The following is a 21,349-nucleotide window of genomic DNA, read 5'->3' as shown; positions in this document are numbered from 1 at the left end:
GATCCTAAGCATAATGAAAAAATCACTGACTAAACAATTCTGAAACTCATTTTATTTCAATCACTGGGAGGTGCAATGAGGAGAAAAGGGAAGGAGAAAGACAAGGAAAGAGGAAGAAATGTGGGGAGAGGGAAAGAAGGAATGAGGTACAGGAGGGAAGAGAAAGATGGAGAGTGGAAGAGAATGAGGAGGGAGGATGGGAAGACAGGAAGAGGGATGTATATATAAGGGAGATGAAGAAGAGATAGAAAGGAGGAGGAGGTGGGATGGGAAAAGAAGGAGATAAGGGAGGGAATGGGGAGGAAGAGGCAGGAGGAAGGTAAAAAGATGGGAGAGGCTGGAAAGGAACGGGAAGGGAGAGAACTTGTGAATGACAGGGGTGACTGGAGTCTATCACTACAGAAGGATGTATTTCCTTTTATTTGCTTTGAAAGAGCTTTTTTCAAGTTTTTGGGACAAATCTCCACGAACAAATCTATGCCTCTCATGGATGAAATGTGCAGCGTCTTACAGCAACATATACTTTTTCCCTAGCGCAGGCTCTGCCACTTACTTTGTAGCTCTTTCATCTTGAACCATCTGTCTAAACTTCAATTTCTTCACTTGCAAAATGGAGGTGATAAGAATACTAGCCTTAATTATCTCAAAGGGTTATGGTAAGAATTAAATAAGTTAATAATGTAAAGGAACTTGATAAACTGGCAAGCAATATTCAAATATTGTTATAGTACCACAGCAGCTGCTTGATAAATATTTGACTTTGAATATAGACTTTAATAGTTCTCTGTTTACTCAAATAGAAGACTTCATTTTACTTCTCTGGTCATACAGACACTTTTCTGAGTTTAAGTTTTACACTTTTCTTTAGGTTTAGTAATCAAAACCATCTTCCCCTATTCCCAGTCAGGAAGCATTATGGCAATGATCCTAGGGGTGTGGTGTGGCAAAGAGCTACTTATCACAGACCCTTAAATATACAGTGCCCCTTCCCCACAACATACTAAAATAATCTATTAGGAGGTAGTCCCTTCCTCACGACCCTTTTGGTTGAGAATCAATGCCATAATGGGCCACTGTTCTAGATGGGAGTATCCAGGTCCTAGGTGTGCTGGGTAGAAAAAATGTTGAGAGCCAGTACACTACCATTAATTAATAGGTGGCATGGTATAAACATACACACATTATATATATATACACACACACACACACACACACAACAAACGTTTTCTTTTTCTCTTATTAGTAGTCTTATTAATAGTCACCTAATTAGCCATAGTTCACTGAAGCAAGAAAGAAATTATAGTGCACCTTGGCAATTTTCTGAGAAAGTATTTGAAATTTCTCTTTAAAGACTTTACTGAGAAAGTGGCAAGTGTTTTTAAGACTTCCTAGGAAGTGTCAAGTACTATGATAAGCAGCAAAAAAAAGATATAAAAGCACCTATTCCTTCACAATGGACTTCATTTAATCACATCAGATCAGCAGCAACTATAGCTTAGAATACACACTGGAAGAACAGGAAAGAGTGAAGAAAAATATTAGGTAAACTGCCATTATCACAGCAACGAATAGCTATAACAAACTGTGGAAATAGCTACTAATGAGATTTTGAAAGTTCCTGCTTGCTAAATAAATTTGCTTCAAAAGAGAAAAAAACAGCATATCTTGAAATTTCTTAAAGAGCTGTTTGAGAAAGTTGGGCCATTTAAATCATTCCCTAAAAGCCCTTCTAAATTCTAAAAAGTAAATAAAATTACTGTTAATTAAATTATCATAGCTGATATATTTGTCTGAGTCATATTTATTATATATTATCATATAAGCTATATGTGGGGTACATTAGGCTATGTGTTACATTATATATTGAAGACTCTAAAGCAATTAATTTTCACATCATAAGCAAAATAACACAATCTGCCTCATAACATTAATTTTAGGAATACATCGAAATAAAACATGAGATGTTCTACATAAAACAAAGCTTACGTGTTTATGCTTAAAATATGTTGTTCTTTTCAGTGCCAAAGGAAAACTGCTTTAAAATAATCTTGGATTTTGTACAATGCTAATATCCTGAATAGCACAACATACTTTTCCATCATCCCAATCAGATTTCAAAAGGTACGTCTACAACTTAAATGTATGAGAGCTTCTAGTTAACTTCAAACAATACTGTTTCGATGCCCATTTACAAAAAATCTAGCATATGCCTTTTCCTCTAACATTTCATCACTACCTAAATTGCTTTGCTGAAAAGATCCAAATAACCTGTCATTGTAAACGCATGAGATGAGAAAAATATATTCTTAAAATGTAATAAGGAGCTGCTTTCCGTTTTCAAAAGTGTAAGACATGGGGTGCATAAAACGTCAGACATGCCATAACGAAATCTTTTACCTTGCTTTCATTAGGGTAGACTGGTTATTCAGATGTGACTCTTTTTTAAAAAAAAAAAACACAACTTGAAAGACAAATCCAAATGGAACTTCCATATTGAAACGATCTTCATGCAAATATACACCCTTGCTAGACCCATGATTTATTTTGCCTTTAGCTACTATATTAAAATAAATTCGCAATAGATAAAATATGTACTTGACTAACTGTATAATAAAGATAAGAAACGTCAGGGAAAATATTGGGGAAGAAATTTCAAAGCACCCTGTTTTAAATTAGTTTTTACTCATCAAACTGATGTTTAATCCTATGAGTGTTTCTCCAATATGAGTAGGCAAATGAATATTTTTCTTCAGATGTTATAAACATGTCATTTAAAACAATATTTTTTGGATTTTGTTTTCTTCAGCAAATATTTTTTTAGTAAACACACACACAAAAATTTGGATTCAACAAGAAATTTCCAACACCCATGAACATCTATATACATATATATATATACAAAGTTGTCAAACATATTATTCAATTTCTCTGTAATCAAATTTTTTTATGTACTTATTTTTAAAATTGTTTTTATGTACTCTGAGAAGCATGGTAAAGTTTCTTAACATGATTGTAGTATCTCATTATGATATGACACAATTTCTCTTTATTTCAAACAGGTTTGCTTTATATTTTTCTTTTCTTTTTTTTTTCTGCTTTATCTCCCCAAACGCCCCCTGTACATAGTTGTATATCTTAGTTGCAGGTCCTTCTAGTTGTGGCATGTGAGACGCCGCCTCAACGTGGCCTGAAGAGCAGTGCCATGTCCACGCCCAGGATCCGAACCCTGGGCCGCCGCAGAGGAGCGCGCAAACTTAACCACTCGGCCACGGAGCCCGCCCTGCTTTATATTTTTCCATTATGTTGTTAGATGGATAAAAGTTTACAACCAGGGTATGTTTTGGGGAATCTTTTATCCATACGAAACCCTTCTCTGGGCCAATGACTTTAAAAGACACCTCACCAAAGAAGTTATACAGATGGCAAATAAGCATATGAAAAGATGCTCCACATCATATGTCATCAGGGAAATGCAAATTAAAACAACAGACCACTACACATCTATTTAGAATGGCCAAAATCCAGAACCATGACACCACCAAATGCTAATGAGAATGTGAAGCAAAAGCAAATTTCACGCATTGCTGGTGGGATGCAAAATAGTACAACAGTGGATGGTACTCTTGAGTGGAATTGCTAGGTCATAGGTAACTGTTTAACGGAGTTACTGCCAAACTGTTTCTAAAGCACCCACACCATTTTACAATCCTAGCAATGTAGGAGGGTTCCAGTTTCTCCACATCCTCCCACCACTTGTTACTAACTATCTTTCTGATTAGTCATCTTAGTGGGTATAAAGTGGTATCTCATTGTGGTTTTGATTTACATTTCCCTAATGGCTAATGATGTCAAGCATCTTTCATGTGCTTATTGGCCATTTGTATATCTTCTTTGGAAAAATGTCTATTCAAATTGTTCACCCATTTTGTAACTGGGTTATTTATCTTTTTTAGTATTGAGTTATAAGAGTTCTTTATATAGATTGGATATCAGTCTCTTATCAGATATATGACTTGTAAATATTTTCTTCCAGGCCTTACCTAACCCAAGGTCATAAAGATTTACTCTGTTTTCTTTTAAGAGTTTCAACAGTTTTACCTCTTAAATTTAGGTCTCTGATATATTCAGAGTAAATTTTTGTGTATGCTATAAGGAAGTGGTCCAGCTTCATTCATGTGGATAGCTAACAGTTTCAGTACCATTTGTGGAAGAGGCCATTCTTTCCCCCATAGAACTGTCTTGGCACTGCTGTCAAAAATCAATGAACCATAAATGTAAGGGTTTGTTTCTGGACTCTCAACTCTATTCTATTCCAAGAGCTTTTTAAAAAGCTCCTTTTCTACTCTATCGGCTACAGAGTGTTTCTTGCTTAAATCATGCATGTTGCCTGGTACTGTTTTCTTCAAATGTTTCAGAATTCTTGGATATACATGTATCCCTTTTTCTTGACTATGGATGTTGTTTCTATTTGCCATAGCTGACATCTAGTGATTGTGGGAGAAGAGGTTGTGCTGCTGGGTTAGAGATACCAAATTTGTCAACGGGGTGTGGAATGATTCCCTTCCTGAGGCTTAGCAGCCGCAGAATCTACCCTCAATGTTTTAGTGGATATGCAAACCCCACTGAAACCTGCTCTACTTGGTAACAGCATAAGAGAGGACCTCAAAAAGCAGTACCCAGATTACTCAACCTATTGCCTCAGAGATCCATTCTAATCTCAGTACCCTCTTGGGAAGATTTCTCCTGTTTTTGAGGAGGAACTTGCATAGAGTAGTCCTCTTGGACTCTCTTGATCCTCCTTCTCACTTCTTCACAAGGAAGAAGGTGTGATTTATCTGACTGATGAGTTTAGAAAAATGAACTATGTGTGTATGATTCAGTCTCTTCTCACTTCAGTATAAACCTTGCCTGCAAAAAGGGTACATTCTGTTCTGCCTTCTCTACAAGATAGATCCGTAGTTTCAGGGTCTAAAGCATTTGGGAGAGAGAGATGTACAGCAAATCTATCTTTTCACAGATGTAAGCTATCTTCTCCACCTGAGTTTTACCACTAATGAAGCTAACATTTTGATCTTTGTTGACCTAACTCCTATGTTTGCTCCAGCTGGTCCCAAACACCAGAGGAGAAGACTCTTCAGTTAAGAAGGGTCCTCCCACACTGCTCCTACCTCAGCAACAGTCCTCTTTTTCATGGGTTTATAGCTACAGATTTTTCTTGTTTTGTCTCTTCAGTTTGCTCTCTGGTTGTGCTCTTTTAAGAATTTTTGATCTACTGATGTTATTTTCCTTTTGCAATGCTGTTATGACTTTATTCTTCTTTTAACATATTTTATGTCATTTCAGAAGGTTTTGATAGGAGATGAAATAGACCCATGTATCACTTCCTCATATTTCACTCTCAAGTAGCTACTAACAAAGAAAGGACTAGAACACCTAAATCTACTGACTCAAGCTCTTTCCACTACTCCACACTACTTTATAAGATATAGTCCTTATATTAGAGACCTTAAAAATCTTGTTAGAATGGAGATACAAACATTAAAGCAGAACTGAATACAAAGCAATATACTATAAGTAACTAAAGTACAGAGATTAAATACCTAAGAATTATAAGAGGTCACATCAGGTTACAGAGAAGGGCTCATTGCAAAGGAGACACTTGAGATGACCTTGGAAGGGAACAAATAATACTAATGAGGAATAACAAGGCAAATAAGAACATGGAGGTGGGCAAGTACAAGGCAAATTCCATTACAGGGAGTATACCAGGTTAGCTGAGTATACATAAAGGAAGAGTGGAAAAGAAAGCTAAGAAAGAGATCAAGTAAGAGACCCAAGTGAGATCAAGAGACATGTAAGACCATAAAAGCCTCTCACTTTCATTCAAAACACATGTGTAGAACAGGTACTAAATCACCTGTAGATCAGTTACCTCCAAGGTAGAGGGGTCCACACATAGATGATATTTTACTACAATGAACTGAAAGTTTCCCTCAATCATCTACTAACATATGTACATACATATAAAATGAATAGGTATGAGTGAAAAAAACTCAATCATTTAAATAATTTAATTTCAAATTTCAATAGGTATTCATTCAAGTTGTTTTTCATATATACCTCTGATATGAAAAGAGCCATCATCATTTCTCTCTACCACAAGATGATCAATATGAACAGTTACAGGAGCTGGTTCCAGGGATATTGAACTACTACGAGGACTGTCATCCTACACAAAAGAGAAATAGTATCAGTATGTTGTTAATAAAGTAAACAATAAAATTAAAGTAATCATTTTCTTAATAAACATTACTTCAGTCAATACAATCTTTAATGAGTTAGAAATATATCTTTACATACAGTGAGAAAACTGCCTGTTCTTTAAGAAGGATCTCTATATCATTCATCACAAAGACCAACAAATTCATTTCAATAAATGCTGAGAGAGTATGTATTATTGAGAAGGCATATTCTTAGACATGAAATCAAAGTCCAGATAGGCAAAGTGAACATTTATAACATAAAAATATTTATTAACATACTTTTAAATTTATTTTTGTGTTAGAAACTTGTATCTTCATTGGCATCACTGTTGCAACAGTTTCATCTTCCAAAAAATGTTGAATATTCATAAGAGAAGATGTAAGAAACTCAGTGCTAAAGTTTTCTATATGGCATTGCAGAAATCCATTTTTTTCTGCAAGCAAAGAGTGTATTACAGCACCAGGCCCACTTTCAAATCTCAGAGTAATCTCAGGAGAGGATTTGGAATGAACTACAGCTTTATGATCTGAACCTATTAAAAAAAATATAAAAATTATAACTTGTAGCACTAATCAAAAATGTCATTCTTGATTATTTGTCATTAAGAGGTTACTGTCACTTTGTACAATGTTAAAGTAATAATAATAATAAAAGTTTTAATATTTCTCCTTAATTTAAATATTTACAGTACATATACAACATACCATACACAACCCTAATTTCAATTTTTACAAACAACCTTCAACTGCAATAATGTTGACTTATCTATATTTTCTCTTTTTTGGTAACATGCCAAGATATAAATCTAATATGATGCATACCTCAGATACTTAGTGCATGTATGAGTGTGTGCCTACCTATAAATTTGTATTACAGTCATGCATTGCTTAATGACAGGGATATGTTCTGAGAAATGTGTAGTTAGGCAAACATCATAGAGTGTACTCACACAAACCTTGATGGTATAGCACACTACACACCTAGGCTTTATGGTACGATATGAGGTCTGTTGTTGACCAAAATGTCGTTAAGCAGTGCATAGCTGTATAACAGACAACTGCGATGAAGAAAAACGTCATGGCATTTAAAGTGACTCTTAAGCTATTTCTCAAGAAGTAACAAAAGCCTAAAGTTCTTCACCTTCCTCATTAAAACTGGGTCATTAAATAATTGTAAAAGTAAATACAGAAGACCTCATTAAAATGTTTCTGTTAGAAGAGAAACTTGAAACTGAAATTACAGCAAAGGAAATACACATATAGATTTACATTTACTTATACCTCGGCCTTCCTCCAAAAAGAATTTGAGGTGGCTTAGAGAGATAAAAATACTCGAGGGGAAAACAAATTTTAAAATTTCAATAGGGCACGCAAAGAATGTCGAATTTCAAAAAACAAAAGTTCTTAATGGAACCACTGAAGTGAAATGGCCTTCATGGTAACTATTTTGTTCATTTCACATTACCCAGCTCCAAAATGGATGGGAGGCACACACACAAGGCATAATAAGAAGTAAACAATAGAAAAGTAAGGATAGAAGGGAAAAGGTAAAGATGTAGTAAGGTTATCAACTCAAAATACATTACTTAAATTTCTCTGCCAAAGATGGATCAAAAATGAGCTTCCTACCAGCAAAGAGAAAAATATGATCGGTTTCACAATTCATAGAATCCATGAGTTAAAAATAAACTAATTGTTCTGGAAAGGCAAAGCTGTTTCAGTTATTGAGGTATCAAAGGTATCTGTCCCATGGGTCCTCGTCATAAGACCCCACTAATTAAATTCATGATGAAAAAATGTTTATTTTCCATCAACGTGGATGTGAATATTTTAGTCTTACAGAAGTCAAAAGTATACATAATTTGTGCAGTGAAGGTGGTGCAAGAAATTAAAGATATATGTATTTATGTATCAAGGATAGATTTCCATACATGAGTCAAAGCAGAGAGTTGTTTATAAAATTTTTATTTCAGGTAGAGGATGATATTTAATTAATGTTAGTACTACTTACTAACATTCAAAATAAATAATATAGACACAAGAAGAGTTCAAATAAAATTTCAAAAAATCCTTTAAACAATTAAGAATTCATATATTATTTTTTTAAATAGAAGGTAAAAGAAATGGCCACAAACTGATAATGGTTAGATAGTGTTCTTTCCTATATCAAGAAAAACAAGAGTTAAGTGTCTATTTAACAATCACAGCAATTATAAACAAATGACTTGGTAAACGTGATTTTATTTTTTGTCTTTTATCTATCTACATATCTATGTCTACACACACATATGTATACATACAGATACATACTCCAGGGGGTTGAGAGCCAGAAATAATTTCAAACAAAAAGAGTATTTATTTGCAATAGAGATAAAATAAAATCTTCGTTAGTCAAAAATCACTCCTCCCTACTACCTCGTATACCATGAAACTATCATGTTAAGGTCTTCTTTTTAAAGGAATCCAAAATCCACACACTATAGAAAACCTAAAACAAACAAAAGCAAAAACAACTTTGCAATTTTCATCATTCCTGTCAGAGCAGCAGCCGTGTATATAAACTGTAGATCAAATACACTCTTTATTCATATGGCTTATTAATGTTTGAAATGTTTAAGCTAAACTATTTTTTTCTCCTTTGCCCTTTATTCCATTTCCCATTTATCCTTCCTTTTCCTTTCCTTTCTTTCTTCTTGTTTATCTTCAAACAACCAAGTGAGAAAACATAAGGCATTAGACAGCAGTGCCTATATAACCCATATATGAGGCATTTCAAAATGATTTCTTCAGTTAGAAACAACATGAAACAAAGTGACAGGACATCGTACTAAGTGAGGTATAAAGACAAGTAAGAAAAAATTCCACAATTGGAAATAATCTAAGAGTGCACAATTTGAAGAGCGTTTGAGTACAAGACAGTGTGTAGGTTTTGAAATTTTACATTCAATCTTTTTTTTTTTTACCCACTACGAAACCTTTCCATATACTTAGCTTCCTCCACTTTGCATGCTATTGGGATTTACACTTGCTAATATAAAATTCTTAAAACTTTTTTAGTAGATACATTGTTAACCCAAGGCCTACTCATAGAAAAAAGCCAGGAGTCAATTTTTTCCCCATGATGCTGGTTTATAGACAAATAGCATTTACCTGCAATTCCCAGCATGTGAGGTGATAGCATATTTATTTGATATCATGCAGGACTGTATGTATTTCAACATGTTATTTATCAGATATAGCATTCTGTGTATATAGCAAAGAAAAATATTATAGCTCAGTGAGTTTTTAAAAGATTTAAAAAACTGAACATTATCATTTAAAATTCTTAGCATAACTAGTCAAATTCATTTCTTCAAATGACTGAAAACCATGAGTGATAACTCTATATAAACTTTGAAAATGGGATGGTTTAATGCGGTTCCTCTTCATAATACTGCATGTTTTGTTGCTTATATCCCTCTGTGTCCAAGTGAATGTCTTGATATTAAAATGAAGCATCATAAGAACAGGACACATGATTTTTCCAAATACCAAGTATCATGCCAGACTCAGGAAATGTCTGCTTAAAAGCAAGACAATGGAATACAGAAATTAACATTTATACTAGTGTGGAACGAAGTCTGACCTTCTAGGATTACTTTATCTTTCTTTTCATATAGAAAAAAGCTCAGTTTTCTCAGACCTATCTCAAAGAACAGAAAGATTGAAAAAGTAAAAGACGGAACTTATCAATAGCAGAAACAAAAAGAAATTAGCAACCACATCTTCAACAGACTATATTTCTGGTAACTTAATCAAAATACTTTTACTGAAATAAGGAAATCTAAAAGAACAAATCTCTTGCATTATTATGAATAAACGTAATTTCCTTGAATTCACTTATATCAAAGATAGGACTGCCAATGAGTCACATCTATAAAAAACAAAACACGGTTAAATCATATTAAAGTCTTACCTACTGGACGATTACAAAGGTAATGCCGAAGACTGATATTGCCTAACTGATCTGGTGTCACTTGGTCCACTTGAAGACAGATTTCTGTATCTTCCCCTCGGATGTCAATCTCCCCATTAACACCAGTAATTTTAAACACCACAACTGACATCTAATAATGATTGCATAAATAACATTAGTATACCAAGTAATTCAAAATGAAATTCAAGAAATAACACAGGAAGCTACTATAACCTCTAAGAATACAACTGTGACCTAATAAACCAAAAACAAACTGTGATCAACAGAACATGGTTACTATGTTATAGTGACAAACTTCAGCTACCTTTCTTTCTATTCAGGCAAGGGAAGAATTTTTTTAAGTCGCAAAGATTAGATTAATTATATGACACTTCCATGTGCTATTATTTTCACTAAAAGCTGAATGTATTTTCTAAGTCCTCCATAAGAATACTTCACTGGATGAGAAGGGCTTAAAATAAAATCGATTAACAAATTTGTTTTGTAGAAAGACCCTCACAAGAACTACCATTCTTACCATCAAACTTTTTCAGTGTATCTATATGGAACTAAAGTACAGGTCAAAAAATAACAGGCAAGATGGAAAACAGAAAGAACCTCCCCTCTTCTACACAAAAAAACCTTGAAACACAAATTTCGAAAAGTGAAAGTCAGAGAAAAACAATTCAGTAAGAGGGAAGGAAGAATTTTCAAGAGTACAAAGAACAAAGTGAATCCCCACCATCTAAGTCAATTCATTTTATGTATTAATGTCTTAAAATCTGTACATAATGAATGGGATAAAGTTGGTGGCATTTCTCTTCATAGCATCTCCCTGAAATGATTACCAGGTCATCATGATTTTCTTGAGCACCCTCTGAAGTTGTACTGATGGCATCTGGAGAGGTTTCACCATAATTCTTCAGGTTTACACTGGCATTTGCACTCTGTGCTGGGCTCTGGTAATGTGTAGTTGAGTTCTTTTCAATACCTAAAATAACAGAACAATAAACTAATAAATTAAAATCAGTTTTACACATGATCAAACAATATTACATTCATCTAACCAAAATAGACTATTCCTTCAATTCCTTCTCAAGCATAACCTTATTTAGGACAATAAACAAAGAAAAATTAAATTGTGGTTAGTCAGCAAATAATAAGAAATAAATTCCCACAATAAAATGTTAGATATACTAAAGCCCTAAACACAGTATGAAAAGAAATCTACCACAGCTGACCACAGTCTGTGTTCTCCCCATTGCAGGTGCGGTGCTGGCATAACTAGCAGGTTCCTAGTCAGCCAGCTTCACCCCCATCTAACCTATCCTACATTGAATAATCCCAGTCTGACCCCTTCATTTCCCTTTCAGTATCCTACAGTAACTTCTAATTATCTTCCACATGAAGTTAGTGCCACTACTATCAATGTGATCATTCTCTAGATCCTTATTTACCTGCCTTATTCAATGTGCTATAATATAATATTTCTCAAACTCTCCATGGTAAAAGACAATTTTTAAAAAATTTTGTGTCTATCACAGATTAATACTTTCAAAAAATACCATAAAAGTGAATTACTATAAAAATTAGATTAGAAAAGCCAAAGACATAGAAAACAGCCTCAACTTTTTTATTATATTTATGACTATATAATCAGCTTCTAACTCAGTGCCTGGCAACAGAGTAGGTGCTCAATAAATTATCTATTTAATGAACGAACAAACAATTTTTAGGACTAGGGAACATGTATATAAATATAATTGTGGTATGAAAAGATGATAAACTTCTATTTCACAGGGAGTTCATAACAAAGGGGTTGAGGAAGCTTCCCTCATAAAATAATATTTAAACTAAAATAAAAAGAAAGAAAAAGAGCATTCTAGGCACAGGCACAAAGACTGAGGTGAAAAAAAGCTTGTCATAGTGAATAAACTGAGATAAAGTCTGAAATATACTATAGTACATATGAAGCAGCTATGTGTGTGTGTGTTCATAAATATGTATACATACATAAGTATATGTGTTATCCGCATGTATACATATGTGTGTGTGCACACACACATATATAAAAATACACAGAAAGTTGCCAGCCCAGTGGCGCAGCGGTTAAGTTCACATGTTCTGCTTCGCCAGCCCGGGGTTCGCCAGCTCAGTTCCCAGGTGTGGACCTATGCACTGCTTGTCAGGCCATGCTGTGGCAGGCGTCCCACATAAAATAGAGGAAGATGGGCATGGATGTTAGCTCACAGCCAATCGTTCTCAGCAAAAAGAGGAGGATTGGCAGCAGATGTTAGCTCAGGGCTAATCTTCCTCAAAAAAAAAATATATAGTAAAAGGTCTGTAAGTATATAACCAAGAGTTGATGCTAGTTATTTGTGGAGTGGGGAATGGCATCAAGGGCAGAGTAAGGGTGGTATTAAAGTGATACCTTCAATTTTTACTCTAGACATTTCTATAATACCTGATATTTTTTTCCAACAAGAAAGCATTCATATATTTCTTGTAAAATTAAAACAAAAAACAAGAGTCTTTATCCTAGTGAAAATCAATTCCTCTTACATAAAATCATTACAGTTCAGGAGAACTAGGAATACATAGTTACCTATCATTTAAATGTTACCCACAAAATCAATGCCCTTACATTTTTCAAGATCCTAAAAATAGTCTGCTACTGGAATCTATTCTAAGACAGTAATTAGAAATGCAGACAAAAATGTCTGAACAACGATATTAATTACAGCATTCTTATAACTGTAAAAACCTATAAGCAATCTAAACATCCAATATCAGGGAAACAATTAAAAGGTTATGGTGCATTCTTTTGACAATTTAATATAGACTTTAAAAATACTTTCAAAGGAGTTTAAATAATATTAGAAAATGCTTACAAGTGATGAAAAGCAGGTTAAAAAATTATATAGGTAGTATAACACCAAGTACACACATATGAATATATACATGTAAATTCATAAAATAAGTGATAGTTGATATATCTAGGTTGTGGGACTTGGGGGTTATTTTATTTTTCAAATAGTGGTTGTCTGTATTTTCCAAGTTTTCCACACAAGTGGTAGTCACTTTTATTAAGTATTTAATTTTTAGAAATAATAAGAAAATCACTGATGGTTTTGAGACTAAGTAGGGGTATTTTTTACAGGAATAATGTTTTTGAAGTATATTTTGATCACAGAACAGAAATCTTCTGTTAAGCTAGGATTTTAAACCACAAAGAGGGCAGGGGAACTAGGCAATAGAGCTCTCTGTGAATCTAGAAAAAGATTTTTTACATCCCATGTCAGCACCTCTTCTACATTTAACTGGTAGAGTATGCTGGAAAGGAGACTGCTATGAATAGCATATAATTGGGTTAGATTAGGGCTCTTTGTTTACATATGGCAAATCATTTCCCAAGTGTGGGGAGCTAGGATAGCATACTGGTTGGTTAAAGCTTAGGCTCGTGAGTCAGACCAGCTGAATTCCAAATCTGCCTCTGTTACTTCCCGACTGTATACTAATTTCTCTAAGCTTCAGTTTCTGAAGCTAAGAGCCTTTCCTTACCTGAGCCGTTTTCAACTGCATGAATAGGCACGTTAACCTTTATACAGGAAGTAATTCATATTTGCCTCTAGTTTCTTTAGCTTCAGTGTCTGTGGAAACTACTCTCTGGCTATGGCCCATGCTTTTGTTCCTGTTCACAGTCACCAAAGCCTTCGTGATGGGGATGCTTCTACTACTTTCTAAGTCATTCCTAGTGGTCTTTACTGAAGCATTGTGTGCCTCTGAATAAAATGAGGGACTCATCCAGTTCCATCATACATGATCATGTATGTGAGAGAATCCTGGTTATGAGAAACGGTAGATCCAGTCTGGGAAAATTCCAGTCAAAGGACCACATAATTGAAAATTCACCATGCAAATTAAGCCCATCTAATCAAAATTCCAGATACAGGAGTCTGTGATAAAGGCTAGCAGCCTTAATACTGTCTGCTTTATGATCCAAATGACTATACAAATAATTGCTGGATGTCAGCCATAAAAAGGTAGGAGTATCTGGTTAAAAGAAGCAATGGAACAACCATTAGAAAGTTAGGTACCATGCTCTTTGTATTGTGTGTGTAGGTGTATAAAAATAAGTCTTTTCGGAGCTGTACTTAATTGCTGAATATAAATAAAAAAACATCACTTCTAAGATTTACATATATATAATATGAATTCTTAAACTGTTACTGCTTTACCTTTTTCCAAAAATATATGACTATCACTTCCATCACTTTCTAACAACTGTTCTTCCAATATCATGCTGTCAAGTGAAATGGTATCCAATGAGGTTTGTGAGGAGCTTCTTTTCATATTCTTATAGGAAACAGAGAGTGGAGCCAGACTGGGTGGGTAACGTTCCTTAGGCTTTCCACTGTTAAACAAAATTATCACATATAAGGGAAAGAATTATTTCTAAAAAATACTTCTAAGAAAATAAAAACACAGCAGTCCCCCCTTATTCATGAAGGATACATTCCAAGACCCTCACTGGATGCCTAAAATCAGATAGTACTGAACCCTATCTATACTATGGTTTTCCTATACATACATACCTACGATAAAGTTTAATTTGTAAATTAGGTACAGTAAGAGATTAACCACAATAACTGATAATAAAATGGAACAATTATAATAATATACAGATGGTCCCCGACTTACAATGGTTCGACTTAACAGTTTTTCCCCCTTACGATAGTGCAAAACTGATATGCATTCAGTAGAAACCATAATTCGAATTTTGAGTTTCGATCTTCACCCAAGTTAGCAATATGATACTCTCATGATGCTGGGCAGTGACAGTAAGTTGCAGCTCCCAGTCAGCCACGTGATCACGAGGATAAACAACCGATACACTTGCAACCATTTTATACCCATATAACCATTCTGTTTTTCACTTTCAGTATTCAATAAATTACATGAGATATTCAACACTTTATTATAACACAGGCTTTGTGTTAGATGATTTTGCCCAAGTGTAGGCTAATGTAAGTGTTCTGAGTATGTTTAAGGTTGGCTAGACTAAGCTACAATGTTCAGTAGGCTAGATGTATTAAACGCATTTTTTGACTTATGGTATTTTCAACTTAGGGTGGGTTTATCAGGATGTTAACCCCATCAGAGGTCGAGGAAGATATGTACTGTAATCAATGTAAATTTTAGCAACCTCAGCATATGATTTTTTTTTCTTAATAAGTTGAAAACTTTCTCTTTTCACTTACAGGAAGCACTTTATAGCTTCTCTTTGGCATATCCAAATTGCCAGCATCACCACTCTTGCACTGTGGGGCCATTATTAAGTAAAATAAGGGTTATTCGAATGCAAGCACTGAAATTCCACAACAGTTGACCTAATAACTGAGATGGCTACTAAGTGACTAACGAGTGGGTAACATGTACAGCATGGATATACTGGACAAAGGGGTGATTCACATCCCGGGCAGGACAGAGTGGGAGGGCTCGAGATTTCATCATGCTACTCTAATGGTATGTAATTGAAAACTTATAAATTATTTCTGGAATTTTTCATTTAATATTTTCAGACTGTGGGTAAGTGAAACCGTGGATAAGGGGGACTACTGTACATGTATAGTATCCATAAGTTTTAAAATTATATTTTACAAGTATAAGCTCAAAGTGTTTTCATATTGTGAAAAACCTACTCTTCCATGTATAAACTCTAACAATGCCATATTTTGTCATGAGGTTCTCTGTCTAAAAACAAAATACACTCATGTGCACACACACACAGAGCAAAACAAAAACCCCTCAGATTCCAGTAGTATGTTGTTACCTTAATGATGACTGCGATTTAAGTGTTCTAACTGTAGGTGCTTCTTCTTTACTGATTTCCAGGTTCTCAGAGAGCAAAGCTGTTTCTGCAAGCAAATCTTCAGCTTTAAAGATCAACTCTATGGTTTCATTTCCTTTACTAGTTAAACTATTTGAAAGTATGTTTTGATTACCATCATTATCAAATGAGAGCATACTGGAATCTTCTCTGTAGTTTAACACACTATTTGAATCTGTATAAGATAAATCCTTTTTGTCACTCATTTCTGATCCAATTTCTCCGGAGCCACTTTTGCAAACAATTCCACTACTTTCATCTTCACTTATTTTCCCTAAACTTTTATCTGATAAGTAATCCAGAAAAGAAATACCTTTTTGCAGATTTGTATCACTAGCTGATTTGAAAAGGAAAGGATCCTTTGAAGGGACATGGCTAAGGTCAACACTCATAGATCTGTTGTCTGACATATCATTAACAGTTACACTTCTAATTTGATTTATACTATTAACTTTTCTTTTTGAAGACAAAAGTTCTCCATTTTCTGTAGGCAAATAATCAGGAACAACTGGGCTCACACTTTCAGAAACAGGAGACTTAAGAGTATTTGCTTGATCCACGGGATGTAGCAAAAGAGCCACTTCTGCACTCTTAAGTAAAATTCCAATGCAGATGGATGTCTGACTAGCAGGACTGCCAGTCACAGCTTCTACATCTTTCCTTAAGTTCTCTGAAAGCAGAACAAGTGACTCATGGAGAAAAAGCAGGAGCAGATACTGGTAGTGATTGATCTGCATACTGACATGTTTATGAACGTGAACCAGGACATGAATATCTGCATCTGATGAAGAAGAGGAAAACCTTAAAAACGTATCTGAAGGTTTCTGACTACCATTTGTCAAGGGGTCAGACTCTATACTATAATACTCCTTCAAGAGCTTTTTCCGCTTCAATCGGCCAGTCAGATCACTAGATTCACTTTGCGATGTATTTAGAGATACCTGATTACAAGTCTGCAGCTCTTTTTGTGACACTGCATACTTTGTTGGTTGACAAATCCAGACAGAAAGAGGGAAAGAGTCTACAAAATTTATTGGTCGTCCTTTTCCACTTTTCATCCCTTCATAATCTATCCAAAATTGAGAAAAGTATATAGCCCAAACATCTGTGGCAGCAGAAGTTTTAAGAGTGTGTTTATTCAACTTGGGAATAATATTTCCTTTATAAACTTCATGCATTTTGGTATCTTGTTCATGAGCATGTCTCTGGAAAATTGGATGCAGAAGATTAAAATTGTCACCAGATTTGGGGAAGCTAGTATATGTTTTACTGAAAAAATCACAATCTTTGAAGTCTTGAAACAAAGCTTCTAGATCAGAATGTCGACAGTTTGGACAGTGCCTTGTATTTGTAGCAATCATTTCAGAACTCTGAATGGAAACTGCATGTGGTTGATCTTGATGACATTCAGATTTCATTTCAGAAGGAATGACAAACTAGAAAAGAAAAAACATTAATCTAGACTAACTTACAAATCTATACATCTTGAAGATAAAATAAAGAACATGAATTAGCTCAGGAATTCTTTTTAACATGTCCTGCCAAAATACTAACTCTCTCTCCCCAAATAATTTTATTCAATTGAATGAAAGGGACTTAAATGATTAACCACTAAGAAAAGAACTTAACTTAAAAAAACAAACAATAAATAATGTACATAAATCAATATATTGGCATACAATATATCACAAAGTAAAAAGAACAAAATTGAATTAAATCAGTACTACTAAATGCTTACTATGCCCGAGTACATAGAAGAAAGTGCCAAGTTTGGAAAGGGAATTTTTTTGTTAGGATGTTTCAAATCAAATCGATTTAGAGGATGACTGGATGAGTAAACAGAATGACTGAATAGATGTCATTAGAAATCACTTTTCTGGGAGAAAATTATTAAGAAAATAACCTGAAGAGGATAGGTCAAACTATTTACTAAAGTAATTTTCCAGAGATAATTAACCTCACTCCTCAAAATACTCACATCAAAGAGTTCAAAGGTAACTGGTTTTAAAACTGTCCATACTCAGAAAATGTAAAGATCATTATATAATTGTCTTAAATTATAACAGTAAATGTTATAAAATGTGTCCCTTTATATTGAATATTGCAAGATCTTTGAGAAGATCTTTAAAACATTTCTGCCATGCAATTGTTGAGTATTATGAATCTCATTTTACAGAGAAGAAATTAAAGACATATACATTTATTCTACCAGCAACAAGATCTGGAAACTGAAATTTTCATCCATGCCCAAGTCTTTTTCTATTTACTATACTATACTAGCTATTTTTTTTAAGAACACTTCCTTCCTTAAAAGTTTAAATATCCACAGAATTCAGATTACCAACTACTTGGCTATAATAAAAAGCAACTTTCTATTATCTTTGGATGTTAATAACAGAATAAATGTGAACAAAAAAAACCTAGATATCACTTAAAAGCTTCACTGTTTTCACTGAAACGAAAAATTTTATCAGCTCTGGTAAAAAGTAGGACAAAAATGACTGATTAAAATTTTACTTCTACTGTTGACCTCCAAATAGATGAGCAGTAAAAAAAATAAGTAAGTAAAAGGAAGGTAGAGAAAGAAGGGGAAAAAAACTTCATCTTTTAAAGTTTCTATGACTGAAAATTAAAACTGCAATTTCAAAAGCAAAATTAAGATTGCAATAAAGTTGATTTAAATTTGAGCACCCATCTTAAATTCTGGAAATTATAATGTTAACTTTTCTTCCGTAAAAATGGTTTTGTTCTCACAGCCTCTTGTTTATACAGTACCTTTAGCATTAAGCCATCAACTCGAATATCAACATGCTCATCAGATTTTGAATTGTCGTTCAACTTGTAAACAGCCATAAATTGATTAAGACTCTGTTTTAAATCCAAGAGAAACTGATTTAACCATAGAATACTTCTTTCATCCACAGTAAACTGTAGTGCATTCAGCTGGCTATAAAGGTTGGGAGATGGAACTGTGGAGAAAAAAATTTAAAACAGATTTTTAACGAAGAGAGAATTCTAAATCTTCCCTAACAAGAGAAAAGACATTTTTAACAAGTTTTATTCTCCCTTAATTAAGATAAAAAGTTTTTGAGATGTTATTTGCAAAATTAAAGTGACGTGTGCATGATTGCAAATATTTACATAGACAAAAAACATTTTTCTATGCTTTGCTAACTGAAAAATATATAGTTCAATCTAAAACATAATATATAAATAGGAAGTACTGTTTAGATTTTTTCCTAATTTTATAGTCACCAAGAAGCAAACTTTAAAATATCTTACCTTCTTGAGTATCACATCAAAGTGGTGGTCCTTAACTACATATTTCTGTAAAGACTTTTATCACCTAAATCTTAACGTGAGTCCTCTAAAACGAGAGAAACAAGTCTAATGACTAGTTTCTTATGCAAGTGGTAAGCCAGGCAGATCTCCTTGAAAGAAGAGACCATGCACAAGTTTTATTTTTAATCCTAAGCCTAGAATAGAGCTTGGTGTAAAGTAAAAACTTAAGTATCTCTTGAATAATGAAATGAACACACTCTTTTTCACAGCTCCCCAAAATATGAGAATGCTTAGGAGTTGAATAAAATGTTTTAGTGCTAATTTATATGAAACCAATTATTTATAATGAGAACACACATCACTTCCTGAAATCCACATATATTTGTATCATAAAAGCCATTATCTTTTCCACAGTACATTGAAGATTTTTTATTCCAAAAATTCAGACATATTTACTTCTATCAAAGCAAAAAGTATGCATATTTAGAACTTTTAGACCATATCAGTTTAAGGAAAATAAATCTAAGGTGTAGGATACCAATAAAGATAGCACTATAACGATGTCCTAAATAGGATTTTTTTGCTTTCATTCATTCATTCACTTTCTTTCAGCAAAGATTCACTGAATGCCAACTACATTTTGTGTATTGTGTTTAGCACAAAGAATAAAAAATAAATAAACTGGGCACAGTCCCTCTCCTTAAAAAGTTCACAGAGGGGCCAGCCCAATTGGCGCAGTAGTTAAGTTTGCACACTCCGCTTTGGAAGCCCGGGGTTTGTGGGTTTGGATCCTGGGAGCAGACCTACACACTGCTCACCAAACTGTGCTGTGTTGGCATTCCAAACACAAAATAGAGGAAGACTGGCAACAGATGTTAACAGATGTTAGCTCAGGGCCAATCTTCCTCCTCCCCGCCCCCACGAAAAAAAAGTTCACAGATTACTATATGACACAGACATGAAAGTAGAAAAACTATAATTCAAATCCAACAGAGACATCCAATTGGGATGCAAGAGTTGCTTGTCTTTGGGAATAGCAAGGAAGTGGGGTATTGAGATCATGTCACATTCTGGAAGAGAAGGAAGGAGAGGGAATCTCAATGTACAGATTGAGTGATGATGGCAGCCACAGAGAGCAAGTAGTCTCCAAGGCTAGAGCACAGAAGGAAAGAAGAACCCTGATTGCACATCTGGGACAAAGGAAGAAACCTGGTACACTAAGCATTAGAAAGATCTATATGCAGTTTCTAACAGAGGTCTACTTATGAAATAGATTATTATGTAGCTATTAAAGATAGATAGAGCCAGCCCTGATGGCCTAAGTGGTTAAAAATTCCATGTGCTCTACTTCGGCAGCCTAGGTTTTTCCCGGGCACGGAACCACATCACTCATCTGTTAGTAGCCATGCTGTGGCAGTGGCTCACACAGAAGAACTAGAAGGACCTACAACTAGAATATACAACTATGCACTGGGGCTTTACGGAGGGAGAAAAAAAAAAGAGGAAGATCGGCAACAGATGTTAGCTCAGGGCCAATCTTTAAAAAAAACATTTAAAATGAACTTGTAGATGAAAGTTCTCAACAACAAAAAAAATTCTGTAACTATGTATAAATAGAAAGCATGGTGACAGATGTTAACTAGCCTTATTGTGGTGATCATTTCACAATATATACAAATATCGAATCATTATGTTGTACACCTGAAACTAATATAATGTTGCATGTCAATTATACTTCAATTAAAAGACAATGAACTTGTAGAAACCAGAAATATGCTAATCTGATTAAGAGAAAAAGACAGGATGTAAATCAAGTATGTAAAAGAAATGCATTTTTAAAATACAGGACTAACAACACTATACTTATGGTTAAGGTCTGAACTGTGTCCCCTCAAAATTGATATGCTAAAGTTCTAACCCCTAGTACCTCAGGAGACTGTTTTTGGAGATAGGGCTTTT

The 21,349-nt window shown here is 34.3% G+C and overlaps 1 protein-coding gene across 2 annotated transcripts in view; it reads right to left on the bottom strand.

Annotated features, from left to right (window-relative positions):
- The window catches only part of BLTP3B (bridge-like lipid transfer protein family member 3B), an 89,506-nt gene that overhangs the window by 8,764 nt on the left and 59,393 nt on the right, over positions 1-21,349 (bottom strand). For both annotated transcript variants that reach the window (XM_046646756.1, XM_046646755.1), the window contains 7 exons: positions 18,884-19,077; positions 16,052-17,544; positions 14,457-14,632; positions 11,067-11,209; positions 10,219-10,369; positions 6,543-6,796; positions 6,121-6,229 (listed from right to left, as the gene is read on the bottom strand). In XM_046646756.1, the coding sequence (XP_046502712.1) occupies positions 6,121-6,229; positions 6,543-6,796; positions 10,219-10,369; positions 11,067-11,209; positions 14,457-14,632; positions 16,052-17,544; positions 18,884-19,077 (2,520 nt within the window). The remainder of the gene's footprint in view (positions 1-6,120; positions 6,230-6,542; positions 6,797-10,218; positions 10,370-11,066; positions 11,210-14,456; positions 14,633-16,051; positions 17,545-18,883; positions 19,078-21,349) is intronic.

Source organism: Equus quagga, chromosome 19 (genome assembly GCF_021613505.1).
Source record: "Equus quagga isolate Etosha38 chromosome 19, UCLA_HA_Equagga_1.0, whole genome shotgun sequence".
Lineage (NCBI taxonomy): Eukaryota > Metazoa > Chordata > Mammalia > Perissodactyla > Equidae > Equus > Equus quagga.
This window is presented reverse-complemented; position numbering and strand designations above follow the sequence as displayed.